General features: G+C 38.7%; 2 protein-coding genes across 2 annotated transcripts in view; one reads left to right on the top strand and one right to left on the bottom strand.

The window, feature by feature from the left end:
* Positions 1–9,246, top strand: part of kcnk12 (potassium channel, subfamily K, member 12) — a 189,929-nt gene extending 180,683 nt beyond the window's left edge. The window contains exon 3 of the mRNA XM_039737873.1: positions 9,167–9,246. The gene's annotated coding sequence lies outside the window, so the exon portion shown is untranslated. The remainder of the gene's footprint in view (positions 1–9,166) is intronic.
* msh2 (mutS homolog 2 (E. coli)) overlaps positions 1–16,652 on the bottom strand; it is a 79,229-nt gene that overhangs the window by 1,048 nt on the left and 61,529 nt on the right. The window contains exons 10-14 of the mRNA XM_039739017.1: positions 11,960–12,094; positions 9,825–10,070; positions 9,215–9,419; positions 5,678–5,925; positions 3,453–3,625 (exon numbers count right to left, since the gene is read on the bottom strand). Coding sequence (XP_039594951.1) covers positions 3,453–3,625; positions 5,678–5,925; positions 9,215–9,419; positions 9,825–10,070; positions 11,960–12,094 — 1,007 coding nt within the window. The remainder of the gene's footprint in view (positions 1–3,452; positions 3,626–5,677; positions 5,926–9,214; positions 9,420–9,824; positions 10,071–11,959; positions 12,095–16,652) is intronic.

Raw genomic sequence — 16,652 nt, forward strand, 5'->3', positions numbered from 1 at the left:
AGCGTGTCGCGGATGCTCCGCCTGGGACAAAGCGGGACCTGGGTTCAACAAATCAATTTCTGTGAGCGGCCCGGCGCGCACGGACCCAACACTGAGCGCGGGGCGTGCTACTAACGCGAGGCGTTCGCCCGAAACGCTCCGGACAGCGGAATGGCTTTCCCAGTGGGAGAGAACCAGACATCGCCGGGCGCAGCGGGCTCAGTCGGCTATGCGAGACAGGGCAGCCAGGCGGCGTGGCAGCACAGAAGGCCACCGGCGGGGCCTACGCATGGCGGATCCGGGGAGGTAAGTGCCCTGCCCTGCATTCATTCGGCCCTGGTGGGTCTCTTACCATTTCTACAGGGAGGGCGAACGGATCCGCGTCTGTGGCAGACACGCGCGCGCCGGGCTGTCGCGGCAGCGGGCGGCAGCAAGGAAGGCCTGGGAAGCGCCTGCGGCTCGAAGAATCGCCCAAACACAGCAGCGGCGAAGAGCCGCGTCTCGCTTTCGGAGCGGGGAGCAAGATGGCCGCGGGCGGATGTCCCGCCGCTGACGACACCGGGGTTGGCTGGTGTGTCTGGTGTGCCGCCGAGGATTGGATGGAAGCGGGACCTAGGACGTAATCTGCGTGCCAAGCCGAACCGATTGGGCCAGAGGGAGTGGCCCAGAGGAGGCAGCGTCGGCGTGGAGCTGATGGACAGGTAAGCCACCGGCGCTGTCTCTCCACCAGCGGCTTCGGCGTGCGTCGGAGAGTCCCTTCGGCCCGCAAGCCGTCTTTAGAGGACTGCTACGTGTTCGCCGCTCAGTGTGAGCAGCTGGCCGGGAAGAAGCGGTAGCGTCGGGAAAGACACCGAGTGAGGAGCCGAGGAGGATGTGTAGCGCTGGAACGGGCAGGCCAGAACGGCGGAGTGGTAGGGTATTTGCCGTTCCGGTAGAGCAGCGGGAGGTTTACCGAACAAAGCTGACCGTTCAGGAATGATCAGCTCCAAGTAAGCAACCTCCGACAGCAGGCGCGGTGCAGACCCAGCTAAGCGGCGAGGAGCTCAGGTATGCGAAGCCCGGGTAGGATGCGGGCTGCTGGGTGCCCTGGGTCCTAGCGCCCTGGCGCTCCAAACCTGGCTGTCTCCCTGTCGCTCTGCCTGGGCCTTGAGCCAGAGGGCTGGATTTGAGCTTTTGCTGTGCTCAGACCCAGGCCGTCAGTGCGTCCAAGAAAGAAGAAGAACGAGAAGGGTGAATGCGGTTCCTCCGATGAGGAAGCTTGGCGCTAGATGTAGCGTCGGGAGAACCGTCCTCTGTGTGGGCAGAGGAGATCCCCTGGCTGGCTGAGCGAGCGCCTGCGAAGTCGCGGTGCCGTGAGGCGAGAGAGCGGGCATGGAACCTCGCGGTGGGAGGACTTCAGCAGGCAAGTTGGGGGCTGTGGGAGGGCAGGAGCACGGTGATCGAGGGAGCCCGGCGGCGCTCGGGATAGGTGTCCTCGCTGTGCTTCTGGCCTCTCTTTTCTTTATTTTACAGGCCCGAAGCCCGGCGGCTGAGGCCTTGGCGCCGGCGAGGACCTGCCCGCCTGGAGCAGGCAACTCAGCGGGAAGTGCTCCGCGCGGGAGGACTTCACTGGTGACCCGCTGGGGAACAGCGAGGCGAAGGCGGCAGACCACAGGGGCGTTTGCGGCGAGGTGCCGAGGCAGATGTCCCAGGGTGCGTGTTGGACCCTGGGGACATAGTAGAGACCCTCGCTGGGGGCGTGCTGCCCTTCGGGTTGTGTCGTTGGACCGCGATGTCCTACCAGCTAGCGGTGGGGCACTGTGGCCCCGGCGAGGCTGGAGCCCGGCGGGGCAGCAGGAGGGCGTGAGGAGGGCTTGTGCCTCCTCCAGACCCAGAGGCGTCCGTCCTGGTTCTGTTGGGGGCCCACGGGTTGAGGGCATGGAAGCCCTTCCCTGTAGGGACCCGTGGCCACCGCCAAGCGGTCGCGATGCGGTTTATCCCGTCGCGGTTGCCGGTCGGGGCAGGAGCCCGGCGGGGCGCTTGGAGGACGGAGGAGGCTGAGTGCCTCCTCCAGACAGAGTGAAGCGTCCGTCCTGGTTAGGCCGCGGGGCCTCAGGTACAGGAGCTTTGAAGCCCAGCCCTGTAGGGACCCGTGGCCACCGCCAGCGGTGCCCGGTCTGATTATCCGGGAACCCGACACTTCCGCCACACCAGGAAGTGCGAGGGGAAGGCTGTGGCAGGCCGGAGAGGCTGCCAGGAAGGGCAGCCGACACTTCCGCCACGCTGTGCGTGGCCAAGGGGGCGGAAGCACCTGGGGCTCATCCGGGGCATTATTTAGAGCCGCCTCCCTCCAGTCATTGGTGGAAGTCGGGAGGAAGAAGGACTGAGCTGGAGGCGTGGACAGGAGGCCAGGAAGCAAGGCACAGGACTATATATACACACATATATATATATATATATATATATACATATACACACACATATATATATATATATATATATATATGGAAGAGAAGGTCTGCGTCTGGCTTGCATATTTGCAGCTGGGGATCCACTAAGAGAGAAAATGAATCACATATCAAAAGTAGTTTTTTATTCCTGAGCTTTTAACCCCTGCCAGGGGTCTTCATCAGAGGACACACACATTACAATTGGTTTTCTTCCAAAAAGGAAAAGGGCATATTTTCACTCAGCTTATCATATTAGCATTGTGTACTTTTCACACACAATGTGCCAAAAACTTGTGACTAGAACAGACGAGGCAGATTACTACAGTCAACAGACCGGCTATGCTGCATGCTTTAACCCCAGTTTGCACCTGCCATTACTAATACTGGCACTGAATTTTGTGACACCTATTTCTAACAATAGCCCAGTTTTTCAAAAGAACAGGCAGCTCTTACAGGGCATAACTACCTATAGTACAGGTCACCTGCTGCTGCTTGAACACAAAAATGGAAAAGGGTAACCATTTTTCTCTCTACGTATTTTTAAAGAATTTCACAATGTGATTTTAAAGTGAAATATAAAATTGTTCTCCTCTGCTTGATCTCCTATGACCTGGTCCACATTCTGCTTCTTCAACTACATTAAATTTTTTTCCAAATCCACACAGTACACATGTTCAGTTTTGCCATTAGAAGAAAAACAAGGAGAAGTAACTAAAGCCAACATGTAATGTGCTAGATGGCACACTGGAAAAGGGTCAAACATGGGGCATATAAAATTAAGATGAATCCCATATAATAACCCAAGCCAAGTGTTGCTTCTGCGAGGTGCACACCAATTTCTTTGTATGTCTGAAATTAGTACTAATCTAGTGTTAGCTACTCTTTGTCAAGTCTACCTTTGTGTAAAATAAATGTTTTGCTTGTGATCCTTGGTAAATAGCAGAGGTTTTATTGGTAAATTTGTCAAGTAGGATGATAATATTAAAATGTACTGGAGTAGATGTGCTTTTAAAACTGAGCAAATACAGATAGTAGAGTACTAACCTCCCGTTCCATATATCGCTTCTTAGCAATGGGGGCACTCTCTGACTCTTCAGATTTCTGAATATACTGAAACTCCTCAAGTTCAAGAGCCTTCAGCTTTGCATTCTCAATTACATGCTTTGGAAAGCTGGCCAGCTCAGCCACATGGATTCCAAAACTCTGATCACAGACACCTGAGAAAATTACAAGATGCACATGAATGTCATATAAAAATGTAACTTGGATATTATAAGCTTTGCCAAAAAAAACCCTTTGGTTTGAACATATATTGAATGGAAGCAACATATTTTGATAAAAACCACATCAAAACAGTTTCCTATACAAGTTAATGTTCATTTCACATTTGACTACAGGGCAGTCTTCGTGTATGGAAAGGATGTGCTATGGGCACAACACTACTTGTTCCTTTAAATGAAATATGCTTTAAGCATTACATGGCTTCAAGAATCAAAATAGCAAACTAAAATAAATATAATGAACCTTAATCTGAATAGAAATCAACTACAAACTTTAATAACAGAAGTTATGTTTTCATCCCAGCAGTTTGAGTAATAGCAGTGCCAAAAATTTGAATAAATCCATCCTTTTCACAGTAAACATTTACACAGGTCCATAAATATTTGGACAGAGACAACTTTTTTCGAATTTTGGTACTGTACGTTTCCATAATAAATTTTAAATGAAACAACTCAGATGCAGTTGAAGTGCAGACGTTCAGCTTTAATTTAGTGGGTTGAACAAAAAGATTGCATAAAAATGTGAGGGAACTAAAGTATTTTTTTAACACAATCCCTTTATTTCAGGAGCTCAAAAGTAATTGGACAAATTAAATAACTGGAAATAAAATGTTCATTTCTAACACTTGGTTGAAAACCCTTTGCTGGCAATGACAGCCTGAAGTCTTGAACTCATGGACATCACCAGATGCTGGGTTTCCTCCTTTTTAATGCTCTGGCAGGCCTTTACTGCAGGCTTTCAGTTGCTGTTTGTTTGTAGGCCTTTCTATCCGAAGTTTAGTCTTCAACAAGTGAAATGCATGTTCAATTGGGTTAAGATCAGGTGACTGACTTGGCCATTCAAGAATTTTCCACTTGTTTGCTTTAATAAACTCCTGGGTTGCTTTGGCTGTATGTTTTGGGTCATTGTCCATCAATTTGACTGCATTTAGCTGGATTTGAGCAGACAGTATGTCTCTGAACACCTCAGAATTAATTCAGCTGCTTCTGTCCTGTGTCACATCATCAATAAACAGTAGTGTCCTAGTGCCACTGGCAGCCATGCACGCCAAGCCATCACACTGCCTCCACCGTGTTTTACAGATGAGGTGGTATGCTTTGGATAATGAGCTGTTCCACGCCTTCTCCATTCCTTATGGCATCTCAACCTCATACTGTATGTGATCAGGGTGGTTTAGGTAACGTAACTGTAAAATGTCAATAGTTTTACACACTATCACCGGAAAGGTAGATTGCTGGCATACAGGGAGAAAACATATATGAGGTGGAACACACCTCTGATGGCCATGTAGCGACTTGTATGGTATCTGTTTCTCTGAAAGTCAGAGATCTAGACAAGTGGCATAGTTCAAATTCCTTCTGAGGACCCGGCTAAGAAAAAGCCCTGTTGTTACAACTGTGTTAAATGCTGAACTAAAATCCACAAACAATGCCAGCAGAACTGCCTAGTGAGTTTTCATTGCTGTTATAATTCCATTTAATTTAGTTTCATTTTACTTTTTAAATTTTATATTCAAACTGTTTACCAGCTTAATCTATTTATCAGTCTATTTAACAATGATCATTGGTTATTCTGACTGTAACTAAAAGAACACTTACAAGATGGAAAAACCTCTGTGACGATTAGTCACACTTCTTTTTTTGACTGACATGTAAACTACCTCTCCAGTTTAATACACTGCAGAAACTGTTTTACTTACTACATTGGCAAATAACAAAGATAAATGTGTTTATATCTAGACATTATAAGTATGTTTACACTTTTAAAAATATTTTGGCATTTAAAACATATTAATCTTGTATGAAACATAGCAAAAATTTTCATTAATGTAGAAAGATGAATTGTTTGTTCCATTGTAACAGAAGTTTTTGGATACATTAGAATTTTTACATTTAATTTTGTCAGAATGTTAAAGTGAGGTTACATACTTCTAATGACCAATCTAACTGATGGTGGTTGATGGTTAGCATGTTAACAGGAATTCCTACCTTTTTTAACTCGGTACAGAAAGGTGAGAGTGTCGTCCGTTGTCAGAGCAGTGACATGTAGATTGTTCACAGTGGGCACTTGGTCAGCAAGGGCCGTTAGCTCATGAAAATGAGTGGCAAAAAGACAAAAAGATCGAATCTTTGTAGCAATGTAATCAGAGATTGCCCAGGCCAGCCCAAAGCCATCATACGTTGATGTCCCTCTTCCAAGTTCATCAATTATAATTAGAGAATCCTCTGTTGCTGACCTACAAAGACAAGAGACAAAGAACTGCTTAGTCTGTTCAAAACAAAGTATGAGCTTTACTTACCACTGCACAACAAACCCGCAGACATGCTTTTATTTCTGTTGAAAGACCTAAATATTTCTTTGGTCTTCTTACCTTCCACAACTGAACACCTTTAGGAAAATACAGTACCCCATTTAAACATATAGGGGAAAGGTTATATATATATATATATATATATATATATATATATATATATATATATATATATATATATATATATATATATATATATATATATACACACACATATTATATTATATATATATATATATATATATATTAATATATATATATATATATTAATATATATACAGTATATATATATATTAATATATATCTCTCTCTCTAAAGGAAAACAATTTTCATTCCTTATATTTTAGTGCATAATTACTCACTTTCATTAAACACGGCCTCAGTCATTGGCGGATTTTTCCTTAGAAACTAACTAATAATTGTTAGCAGAAACCGCATATATCCTCCGTAATTTTTATGGCTTTTTTGTGGCAATACTGTACTGTAGAGAGAACAGGAAGCAACTGTAGCTTGGGATGGTGAAGGTAGCCAATAGAATTTGAAACTGCAACACCCAGCAGTCCCTGCAGTGGCTCTGATTAGTCTTCTGCTGAGGGTGCTGGAGCTGTTTAGGTAAAAGGATGTCAGCGCAGCTTTTAAAAAGGGGGCCGGTGACCATAAGCACAAAAAAAAGTTTTTGTAATGTGTTTCAAGTTCCTGTCTGTCTGCCTTCTGTTGGGTTACCTGTACTTATTTTGTCCTGGATCGATTTGTGCATCTGGATTGTCTGCCTGTGTACATGAGGACTGTAAGTGGATTCATGGCCATCCTGCAAAGAATGGAGCACTCTTGAGCCCTGTTTTCACCATTTCAGGAATTACCGGTAGGACTATCTGTACATTCCCATTCAACGTGCGGATCTCTGAACTATCTATTTTCATCATTATATTTCATCCGTTTCTCATGAACTTTTTCATGATTTACTGTGTGTGTTTTGTTTGTGCTTTGTTGTATTTAATGTTTAATCGCCATAAGGGGAACAGGGGTGGTATTGCCGTTTTCTTATTTCATTTGTTTTCATAACATTCTTTATTTGCTGTTTGATTACTGGTTTGCTTTGTTTTTGTCTCTGTGAGTGCACGCAGGTCGGGTCAAGGCTGGGTGCGTTCCTGGAATCTCCACCATAAAAATAAATAAATCACCATCTTCTCGACGGTGTGAATCTTAGCGGCAGCCCCTTGTGAGCAGGGGGGCTGAACACACATCTAGAAGATAGATGCTCCTCAAAAACTCCCTCTTAAAAAAGCTGATAGATTACCTTCACATTGCTCCCTTACTTGCACGACGCTACATTTACTTAAAAGCCTGAACAGCACCTGTCCTTTTTGGCTGATTGCTTTGTTTCTCTCTCCTCCCCCAGACATTCTCTGCTCCTGTTGGGGGTTGTGCTCCCCTATGATGTTTGTCTATTCTTTAATCAATAACTAACTGTATACTGAGCTCCTTTTTCTTCTGAAAGAGACAGGTTTGTTTGAAGTGTTTGAATAAAGTTCCTGTCTCTACAATCTCCTGGGTTTCTGTGCAATTCTGTGACCCAAGCGTGACACCCTGCAGTACTGCAGCCTCACTCTCCCTGGGGTTGAGCCACTGAATAAGACTAGCCTGCAAGCGCTTACCTCTGTATGCTTGCGTGCAGCCAGTTCAAGCACAGTTGGCTCAGTGATTCAACCATGGCTTTTCATCCATGGTGTCAGTTGCACTTGGTACATATTGTTCCAGTAGTTTTTTTAAATAATTTTTACAGTTTATTAGCAGTATGTAAAATGATTAGTGTTGCAGTAATTGTGATGCTCTTTGCATTAAAAAAGTGTTCCATTAAAATATCACTTTTTCTTTGTGAATTGTGACGTTTACTTAAAGTGCAGCAAAAAAAGTACGCATTAACCCCCAAGTATGTGGCAGTTTAAGGGTTAAAGCCCCAAGATGCCACCGAAATGAGCTGCATCGTCTAAGGCTCCTGGCAATGAAAACGCGCTTGCATGAATTACAGTACATATAGTGGTAACATCTGTATTTTAAATTCCAGCACTGTGGGAGATATAGCAGCACGGTATACAGGTTTACCTTTACATTATTTTTAGGTAATGTATTAAGCAGAGTTTTAAATTAAAGTGTTTTTTAGGGTTTAAACCAAATCCAAAATTTGCAGTTTTTCACAATTCGCGGGTGCTCTAGGAACGTAACCCCCGCAAATTTTGTGGGTGTACTGTATAGCTTATATTTTCAAACTTATCAAGTAACAAATACACTTGTAAAATTAATGTACAACACATATACCATGTTGCAGACATCAACTGAATAAGAGTACAGATTTAGAAAGGTGGTGTTAAACACTCAGTTCACAGTATACTAAGTTAATCCTGGCTGGAATATAATGGAGGATAAAGACAGCTGTAATGCAAGATTTTCAGTCAAATCAGTTACCCCAAGGTGTTCCTAACAAGTCATGTCAATGCTTTTATACATTGTGAATAAGTTTATAAAAATACATATAAAAACACAAACACCAATAAATAAATGTTTGCAACTTAACAATTTTATATTTTTTAGAAGATTTCATTTCTTGCATCACAAACCTGCAAAGTTTATTTGTGACTAATCGTGGGCAGAACAATGGTACACCAAACTATTACATAACACATACACTCAACTTGGTTGCCAACTGTCAGTTCCTCTTGTGACACCATTTTTATCCCATAGTGCAAAGATATGCTGATAAGCTAACAAATGCCTCTATATTGGCATGGTATCAGAGAAGGCAGGTAGGTGGTGGACAGTACTTCGTGACTAACCGGCACCCTGATAAGGGTTCGTTTTCACCATTATCCTGCTTCTGGTTCCTCTTGACTCTTTAATAAAAAAAGGTCCATCAAATTGATTTGAAGATGAAAACATATTTGTAGGAAAATAAAAGAGCTGCACATACAGCTCACTTTGGAATATGACACACTATTAAATAGCTTGTTTCAAGCATATAAAGTTAAACTAGGGGTAAACACTGGAGATTAGACAAAACATTCTTACTATAAAGGGATATTTTTAACTGTAATCAGAATGAATAACACATTAGCTAATGAGTGAGAACACTGGAAGAAAAAAATATTCTGTTTTCTTTTCTTTTCTGTAGTTTCTTCATGAAAACAGCCAGTACTACTCTTGGAATGGTTATACTCACCGAAGAATAGCCGCTGTCTCCAGCATTTCAGCCATAAATGTAGAGACACCCTTCAACTGACTGTCTCCAGCCCCAACACGAGCCAAGATGCAATCAACAATATTAATCTCTGCAGCATCACATGGTACAAAACATCCAATCTGAGCCATGAGAACAATGACTCCTGCCTGCCGAATATAGGTGGATTTACCTCCCATGTTTGGGCCTGAAAAAGTATAAAACACAAAATAAAAAGGTCTGATACAATTCAGTTCCTGGTGGTTGACAAATAACTGTCTTCTTCTATGGTATTTATTTTTCGCTTCTGAGAACAATTGCATTTAAATCACTACTTTATTCTAATGATAATTTCTTCACAGTACTGAAGATGAAGTATGCCAAATGAGGCATTCTAACAAAGGTTAAGTTATATAAAGTTTAATTGAAATAAATGTTATCCCTTCATATGGTTCAGCTGTTTTTCATACTGTTATACTGTAGTAGATCTTATTACCACTGATGTTTCAGCACAAGATGCTTTTAAACCAAATCTGATAATACGAATGCAGCCCATCTACAATGCAGTCTTTGAAGCCTGATGAATTCTAGCAGATAATTACAAACTCCTCACCTGTTATTATATGGAATGTTTGCTTTCCTTTCTCAAACGTCACATCATTGGGGATAAAAGCCACATCATCTTGCACTTCAATACATGGGTGTCGTGCAGCTTTCAAGACAAGCCGGCCTTGACCTTTTTCTGAAATGATTGGTCGTACATAAGGCACTGGGGCTCCATTTGACACATGAGCAAAACTGACCACAGCGTCAAGTTGAGCAATCACATCATTAAGAGTCTGGATTGGATCCACATAGCCTGCAGTTTTAATTAAGAAAACAAACAATGTTCATAAACAGAAAGATAATAAATAAATACTTAACAAAGACAAAAAATGAAATAATAATACATATTGTAACAACCACGTAATACACCACGTAAGTCTTAAGCTACAAAATGATCAATGGCAATAAATCAGCAGTGCTAACAGAATGGTAGTAATGGTGCTTCCAAGTAGATGGCTATATGTGAGAAAGCAGCCTGATTTCGAAGGGATTAAAAAATCATTTGAGAGTCTTTGTGGTATGGCATAGAATTATCACTTGCTGGGTAACTTTGGGAAAGACAGTTTTTTGCTGGTATATGTGGAGTCCAAGACGATGGAAAGTGTTTTTTTCAGGCATCACTTGTCATAATGTCTTGCATAAACAACAGTATGGCTTAGTCAGTAATGAGCATGTATTATTTAAATTAAATTATTTTGCAAGTGAATTTATGAGGGACGTTCAAAAGGTTTCCGCACTTTTTTTTTTTTTTAACTCTTTTATTAAGAATTTAAAAAAAAATACATCACTTTTCTACATAGTCACCTTCCCAGCATCGTACCAAATTTTTTAATGCCCAATTACTACTCCTTCTGCCTTCTTTTCCAACGAAAATATAAAAGTGCAGAAACTTTTTGAACATCACTCGTACAATAATGTTTATTAAAATGCACAGTATATTAGCAAAATGCTGATTAATAAACCAGAAGTTCCCACACGTCATGAATTTATAAAATATACTTATTGAAAAATACATAAAGGTATCAAAAGTTTGTGAGAACCTTCTTCCTTTTTCCACATCATCATTCTGAGCATTGCAGGTACCCATTTTGCTCTTTCACATACTTTATGTCTCCAAAGAAAGGCATGCTAAAATCCTTCTGTTTATTTTCTGAAACTACTTGGTACAGTTTTAGGGTACCAAGTGGCCACTGCTTCTCACAGCAGTATTGAGCAAAAGAAAAGGACTAACCAAGGCAAAATGGCAGTTTATCACAGGAAACACTCACGACCACGTACGTAACCTTGGTGACATGGAAGGAAACATGGAGAACTTCATGAAAAAGACATAGAGACACGGTAAACATGCCAATTTGTTAATACAATGAACTTTTTAGAACAAGTTTACTCCAGTTTCAGGGCCATAGGGATGATCAATGCTATTAACAGGTTTCTGTTGATACAATCCTAAACAGGTGGTAAGGTGGTAAGTGCACTAATTACAAGGCAAAGAAATACACATAGATATTAAACATACATCCCCAGCAGGAAACAATACGAGGATTTAATTACAAAAGCATAGCAAAATCTCATTGCATGTAAGATGACACCCACATTGTGGCTGAAGAGAACTATATGACAGTTGTTCACAAGAAAATGTGAGAAGACAATAATGCCATAGGCAAAATGCACACTTGCTTCCAAACATATGAGTAACTGTAGAGAAAAAGTACCTACAACATTGCATCAAGGAAATCATTATGCTCTGCCTATCGTGTTTGTGAAGTTACAGACAGAAATGAGGCTTATAAAGAACTCTTTAACAAATTGCTATACATTTTTAAAAAAATGACTACTAAATACACATTACACATTTTTCAAAGCCAAAAATTATCTGCAGAACACAAACTTAAAATCAGCCAAGAATACAAAATTTAAAATTACTAATGTAAACAAAAAAGCAAACTCAAGTAATCTACTGAAATATTATGCTTCTTTTATGACTAGGTGTGGCTAGAGTTAGAGGACCAATACTGCTTTATAATATAGCGCCAGAAGGAAAAGACAAAAGTAACTGCTTTAAGAGTCAACAACTTTAAAGAAAAGACTGCCAAAATGGTGAATAGGTGTCACTTAAATATTTACTATATAAATGTCTCTTACCTGAAGAAATATTAATGATCTCCTTTACAATAGCATTTTGTGCTTCCTCATACTCCTCTTTGCTTTTCATGTATTCTTCATTGTAGGAGCTTAGCTTGCTGCCAAAGCAAACAAAACACAAATGATTAGCTAACACTTTTTAAATACAGTCTTCCAGCCTTTAGCTGCTATGACTACCATAAGCAACTCTTTAAAAAAATAGATTGAAATGTGTGGTTCTGATTAACTCTGGAGAGAAAAAAAGAAAACTAAAAATGTGCTTATTTGTTTCCTTCATGACAACATTGCATTAGCCAAAGTCCTTTTAACTGCATTATTTTCATACTCATTGTCAATTTAAGCCAAGCTACACCTCAAGGCATGCTGCAAAGATAGAAAATTCAAATGTAGCAAATTTCTTTTAGCTTCAGCAGGAGCATGTTTAACAGTTAAGTACATAGAAACGTTGAAAATGAAAATAGTACATTGCTAGTTTGGGTGTGTGCATCTATTGTATCCTTCTATTATTTTTACCCACTTAATTTAAATAACTGGCTTTGAGCTACAGTCTATACTGGTAGTATTAGGTACAAGGCAGGGTAGGCTAGCATTCACCTACCATCATTTACATTAGGCCAATCTGGGGATATATGAGAAGAAAATCAGGAGTACTGTTAAAGAAAGCCACAGTGTCAAGTTGAAAAGGTAAAGGTTTTATATGGATAGTGAGTGGGATAAAATTTTAACCAATTCTCCTGGAGCTGTGATGTGCTAGTGATAACTATTTTGAAAGTTCTATGGTGATAATACTTTGGACTAGTCTGGCTGATGTTGAGCTGGTACTGCAAAACACATGCACAAATTCATTAATCTTTTAACGGTAAACTGACAAAAATCAATTTCATTTTGCATGGATTAACCGAACACCTAATGTGGGAATTTGGATGCACAATAGTGTTATGTTAATATTTATATTAAGCAAAACGAACAAATTAAGGCATGATCGCATATTAAATGAAAGCACTGAGGCAGGCTTTATGTAATACTTATAGATGAAAACTCTCTTTTCAGGATAAACTTTACTGTCATTACATAACAGTTCTATCTATCTGTCTAGCTAGCTGACAAATAGCCATAAGAAAAAATTTTGATTGCTAGCAGCATATACTATGTCATTCACTGTGAGCACTGTGTGAACTAATTTCACAACTGCAAGAGCTGTCAGACAGTTTATGAAGTGGTAGGTCTCTACAAACACGAGGTCAGTCAGTTGTTGCTTAATGAGCAAAATATTAGAAATAAGCAGTAATTTACTTCTCTGCCTCTTTATGCAACTTCTGAGAGTATAGATAATTGAGATTTTATATATAGTGGTCCCTGGCCGGGACGCCCAGGAAGATGAGAGGAGGGCTTGTGCCTCCTCCAGGCCATGAGGCGTCCGTCCCTGGTTATGTTGGGGGCCTGGGTAAAGGGCTTGAAGCCCAGCCTGTAGGGACCAGTGGCCACCGCCAGCGGCGCCCGATGCGGAACAGCCCTGGAGCCCAGCACTTCCGCCACACCAGGAAGTGCTGGGGGGAAGACGACAGGGGAGAGAAAGGCACAAAGGACTGTGTGGCCTAGACAATTGGGGAATCGGTGCAAGAGGCACTGGGAGTGCGTGGATTTGTAAATAATTATTGTAAATAAACAGTGTGTGGTGGAGCCAACGATGTCCGTCTGTGTGTGTCCGGGTCCAAGTTCGCAATATAAATATAATATATATATATAATATATATAATATATATATATATATATACACACATATATATATATACATATATATATATATATATATATATATATATACACATACATATATATATATATATATATATATTAAAATTTTTTTCTATATATTTATAACACAAATTTTTTCCACAAATTTTTTTATTATATTGGGTTTTTAAAATTTTTGTGTTTATTATTTTTGTGTGTATTTTTTTTTTTGTTTTTTTTTATATTGTTTTAAAATTTTATATAATTTGGGTTTTAAAAATAAAAAGAAATTTTATAATAATAAATGGGGAATTTTTAAATTTTATAATGTTAAAAATTATTATATATATAATATAATAATATATATTGGGTTTTTAATAATAATATATATTATTATAATAAAAAAAAATGTGTAAATTTATTAAATAAATTTTTTTAAAAAGGAAAAAATAATAATATTTTTAAAAAAAATTTTTAAAAAGTGATTTTATATTATAATATAATATATATAAAAATTTTAAAAAAAAATAAAATATTATTTTTTATATAAATATAAATAAATAATTGATATTATAATAAAAAAAATTAATTTTAAAAAAAAAAAAAATTATTTTAAAAAAAAAAAGTGGGAAAAAAAAAAATAAATTTTTTGGAAAAAAAAAATTTTTCTAAAAAAAACAAAAACAGGGGTTTTATAATATATATATATATATTGTTATATATATATGTATATATATATATATATATATATAAATATATATATATAAATATAATTTATTTTATATATATTATTTTATTTTTTATATTATTGGGTTTTTTTGTATTTTGTGTTTTTTTGTGTTTTTTATATTTTAAATTATTTTTAAAAAATTTTTTATTTTTTTAAAATTTAATTCCCTTTTTTTTTCCAAATAAAAATTTTAAAAATTATTCAAAAAAAAATTGGGTTTTTTAATGGTTTTTTGTGAAAAATTTATTATTTTATTATTAATATTATTTTTTTTTCAAAAATTTTTTAAAAAAATATATATATATATTTTATATTTTTTATATATAACAAAATATATTTATATTTATTATATTACAAAAACAAAAATTTTTTATTATTTTTAAAAAAAACAATTTTTATTTATTCCAAAATATATTTTTTATATATATATATAAAATTTTTTTATATATAAATATATATATATATAAAAAATATATATATATATATTGTGTGGGGAATAAAATTTTTTAAAAAAATTTATTAAAAAAATAAAGGGGAAAATATAAATGGAAATTTTAATAGTAAAATTTCCCAAACCCCTTTTGGGGAGGGGGTGGAGGAATTTAAAGGCCGAAAAGGGGGTGGCCAAAGTGGGGGAAGGGGAATTTGCCGGCATCCATGTTATGGTGCAACGCCTTTTTCCCTTGAAAGGGAGGGAAAAGAATAAATTTATTTTTCCCCGGGGTTTTAATAACCCGCCTCCCAGGGGCCCGCAATCCCCCCGCCCAAGGTTGGGTGGGGGCCAACCAAGGGGTGGTGGGGTGTTGGTGGGGCCCCACCCGGGGGTGGGAACTTAAGGAAGTAGGAAATGGGGTGAATTTTTTAAATATAATAGGGGTAAATAATAAAAGTAGGGGTGGGGATTTTAAACCTTTATTAAAGATTTTAGTGTAATAATAAAAGGGTGTGAAATAGTTTTGGTGGGCAAGGTTTGGGGGGTTGAGTAAAGGGAAAAATGGGGTTGGGTAGGGGGAGTTTGGGTTTTTATATAAATGGTTTGTTTGTGGGAAAGATAGGGGGGTTTTGTATATAATGTTTGAGAAGGGGGGTTTTTAAGGGAAAAAAATATTTTTTATTTTAAAATTTAAATGTTTTTTATTTATTGGATGTTTTAATATTTAAATAAGGTTTAATAAAAAATTTTATAGGGGGTTAATTTAAAATAAATTTTAGGGGGAATAAAAAGTGGTGGGGGGTTTTGGGGGGGGGTTTATTTTATCAAGATTAAGGGGGGGGACCCCTGGGGGTTTTGGTGGTGTGTGGTGTTTTTGGTGGAGGAAATTTTATGATGTGGGGGTGTAGGGTGGGGAGGGAGGGGTATAATTTAGATTGTTAGGCAAATATTTAAAAAAGGTGGTTTGGGAAAAAATAAATAGGCCCCTTTAATTTTTATTAAATGGTTTTTGTGTTTTGCTGGGGGGGTATTTGGGGGCCCCTTTAAAGGGTTGGGTGGGGCCTGTGCCCCCCCTGGTGGTATAATGTGTTGGGGGTGGGGGTTAATTGGGGGGAAAAAAGGATAGGGGTTTTTAGGGTTTAAAATTTTTGTGACCCCCACGGCCATTGGGGGTTTTCCCGTAAACCTTTTTCCCCCCCTGTAAGGCCCCCAACACAGCTGGTGGGGGTAAAAATATAATGGGCCCAACCCTAAATTTTGGGGCCTATTGCTCTTGCCACAAATTTTTAACCCCGATTTTGTATTGCATTGGGAATAAAAATTAAAAAAGTATTTTAATGCACCCCCCATATAATTAAAAAGCCCTATTACCCACACACAATGTATTTATATTTGGGGGGTTGTTGGCCAAATGTTAACCAAACCCCAGTTTGGGGGGATAATATTTTGGGGGGTTTTATTTAATTTATTTAACGATGGGGGGCTGATCCCTGGGAATTTTTATGGTTTCAAAAAATTTAATTCCCATTTTGTATTTCCCCAAATTTGGGGAAATACCCTAAATATATTTATTAATTAAAAAATTTTAAAATTAAAATAATAAAATTTAAATTGGGGGTTAATTTAAAATTAAAAGGGGGTTCTTATAGGGGTAAAAATTATTTTAGTGTTTTTTTTTGGTAATAATGGATATATTAATAATTAAAATTTTTATATTAAAAATATTTTGGAAAAAATTTGTGGGTGGGGTTATTTAAAAAATGTGGGGGAAGGGGATATTAGTTTGGGGGGGGGAA

This window comes from Polypterus senegalus, chromosome 16 (genome assembly GCF_016835505.1).
Source record: "Polypterus senegalus isolate Bchr_013 chromosome 16, ASM1683550v1, whole genome shotgun sequence".
Taxonomy (NCBI): Eukaryota; Metazoa; Chordata; class Cladistia; order Polypteriformes; family Polypteridae; genus Polypterus; species Polypterus senegalus.